The sequence below is a fragment of the Augochlora pura genome, unplaced genomic scaffold, assembly GCF_028453695.1.
Source record: "Augochlora pura isolate Apur16 unplaced genomic scaffold, APUR_v2.2.1 APUR_unplaced_2989, whole genome shotgun sequence".
NCBI lineage: Eukaryota > Metazoa > Arthropoda > Insecta > Hymenoptera > Halictidae > Augochlora > Augochlora pura.
The window spans coordinates 1-2643 of NW_027583198.1; the positions used below are offsets into that span (position 1 = coordinate 1).

General features: G+C 34.8%; 1 protein-coding gene across 3 annotated transcripts; it reads left to right on the top strand.

Annotated features, from left to right (window-relative positions):
* The first annotated feature begins 344 nt into the window (after positions 1–344).
* Positions 345–2637, top strand: LOC144477705 (dnaJ homolog subfamily C member 13-like). Of its 3 annotated transcripts, none has more exons than XM_078195442.1 (4): positions 345–728; positions 1189–1456; positions 1670–1940; positions 2043–2637. In XM_078195442.1, the coding sequence occupies exons 1-4, from the start codon at positions 661–663 to the stop codon at positions 2561–2563; spliced, it is 1128 nt and encodes a 375-aa protein (XP_078051568.1). In that variant the 5' UTR covers positions 345–660; the 3' UTR covers positions 2564–2637. The 3 variants fall into 3 exon arrangements, with proteins under 3 accessions (XP_078051568.1, XP_078051566.1, XP_078051567.1); XM_078195440.1 differs by having other exon boundaries at positions 345–472; positions 601–728; positions 1670–2637; XM_078195441.1 differs by having other exon boundaries at positions 385–422; positions 601–728; positions 1670–2637.
* Positions 2638–2643: the final 6 nt, after the last annotated feature.

Sequence of the window (2643 nt, forward strand, 5' to 3'; positions counted from 1 at the left end):
CGTTGGCGATAGTGGCGCTTTAGAAAGGAAATGCAATATGATAATTGAACGAAGTAATTTCTAAATGTTTCAGCATAAAAGTACGCGATATATGAATTCCGCCAACTCAAGAATTTATTCGATAAATATTTCTCGAATAAAGTTTCATCCGAAATATTTTTCAAATTAAATTTGATCGAAGAATTTATTAAAATACAATTTTACTCGAACAATACATAATTCTGGTCCTTCTCTATGTCTATTGATAATTGATTAGGCATCGAAACGTAGACGTTCCGTCTCTAAAAAAATGTTCCATGACATAAGTGAATCAAGTTTTCTATTCTGACTGCTCTGCCATCTGGAAACAGCTGTTTGTTAACACCTCCGAGCATCATGGCCGCTCCCAGTCCGATGGAGCCGTTGAAAATGACATTTGTTGGGTAAAATGCGATCAAACAGTGCCTAAATATCCTCCGTTTGTACGACGAGCGTAAATATCGCACACGCAGTTCAATTATATTTCACGTTGCCTGTATACGCCGTTTCAGAGATGACTGTCGTGTGATTCCTTTCCAATTTGTCTGCGAATGTCCCTCCTACGCTACTTGTCTTTTACAGATAGTAACCAGTGTTTTGTTCAGACATAATACAAGTATCGCATTGTCAGGACATGTTACAATGATGCCGATAAAGGATAACCAGGATGTGGCGTGTTTCTTGGTCACCAAACACTCATGGAAGGGAAAGTAAGTATACGTTCGCGTGAACATTACACCGCGTTGAAACTTTCGCTGATTAGACTTTATCTCGCGATTAAATTTATAGTCAGCAAAAACATTAATAGTGTAGAGGCAACTACGTCCGATGAATCATTTATGCCAGAGAATAATTTGTTGTGTCTTTCCTCGTTTGACATTTCAATGGTATTTTAAAGTAATATAGCTTACTATTATTACTAGTTATTCAACTAATGACAAACGAGTTTTTTTATTAATTTTTTATACTTACGGATAAGCAATAGAATATTAAAATTCTGTAGCTAATATTTCAAGTATGTGATAGAAATATGTTTTGCATGACTCTATATGTTTATATAAATATTTATGAAATACATGTTACTGTTAATTTCATAAATTATTGCCCGAAATAGCTTGTCATGTTAATGCCGCAATCAGATTGAAATAATATTTGTGTTTTATACTATAGGTACAAACGTATTTTCTCAATTGGATCCATGGGTATAACAACATACAATCCTAGTACATTGGAAGTAACAAACAAATGGGAATACTCAGATTTCATCAGTGTGCAACCAGCGAACAGAAATCAATTAGGCTCACATGAATTTAGTATCACAATGCGCAAAGAGCGCAAGGTTGACAATATGAAATTTAGTTCAGAATATAGAGCTGACTTGTTAACTGAGGCTCTTAAATATAGGAACCAATTTGTTGAAAAACCTAAAGAAATTCTAGTGAGTTACATATATTCTTATGACATTTATTAGAGAGTGTTTTAGAACTGATATTTAATCAGACATGTTATCTATCTAGCCATATGGTAGTAACACTTTGATTAAACTGTTCTGTGTTATATCATCGATGAGCTAAAAGCAACTAATTTCTTTATATTGTTAGGTACTTTATTAAATAGCAATACAATTCTTAATTTCATCCTTTCATCACAGAGATACCAAGCTTACAAACATCATTGGTCTGATACAAGATTACCTGTTGTATTAGAAGTAACACCATACAGTCTTGACCAATTAGATCCAGCAACCAATATGGTATTAGCAAGTTATTATTACAAAGATTTTGAAGGGATTGCTACAATGAAAGATTACCCTAATGGATTTGTCATTGTATGCGGCGGATTCGGACGTTTGCACCTGTTTGCCTCACAACACATGGAAGAAATTAAAAAAAAGCTGCACGAATCAGCCATGAACAATTTAGGTATCACCATAAAAGTTTTGAAAGAACCAATCAAGTTAGACGATTTCGTTGCACAAAGATTGGGTAAATTTAGTGGAGATGAACATATAACGAGTGTTTCAGAGTTTACTGTTCACAAATATTCATCGAGACATATAGATCCACAAAGAAGAACTCTTTGTCTTTCTGATACCTGTTTATTGGAGAGAGATCCACAGACATACAATGTCTGCACTCTCAGACCTTTGTCGGATATTTTTGCGTTAATCCGTGATAATGAAAATCCACAACTATTTACCATACAATATCTTAATAGCCAAACACGCAGCTACACTGCGACTGATAGGGATTCTTTACTGGCGTCATTATTAGACGGTGTTAGAGCGTCTGGTAACAGAGACGTGCATGTTAGAATGCAACCGGTACCGAGAGGAAAAAGACTTGGATCTTTCAATTTGCCGGTAGATGAGGAAGTTGAAACGTCTCACGTTAAATTTCTGCACCAACCACCTAGTGGACGTACATTTTATGAAATTCTGGAACGATTTAATGCAAACATTCCCTACAGTGGTTTGAATTATTCTGTGACCCAAGATGTAAGATTGCTTATGCATTTTCATTCGTTTATGTGTCTACAGTGTTAAAAGTAAATCACATTAATTAAGGAGGTATAGTCATAGTGGTGCAATTCACATTTCTGAAAACTTCGACTTAAATGTTGAAA

Excerpts from the sequence above, each read along its gene's own strand:
- LOC144477705 (XM_078195440.1), top strand. The coding sequence starts at position 661 with ATGATGCCGATAAAGGATAACCAGGATGTGGCGTGTTTCTTGGTCACC. Across the intron at positions 729-1,188 it reads AAACACTCATGGAAGGGAAA|GTACAAACGTATTTTCTCAA; the intron begins GTAAGTATACGT and ends TTTATACTATAG. Across the intron at positions 1,457-1,669 it reads AAAAACCTAAAGAAATTCTA|AGATACCAAGCTTACAAACA; the intron begins GTGAGTTACATA and ends CTTTCATCACAG.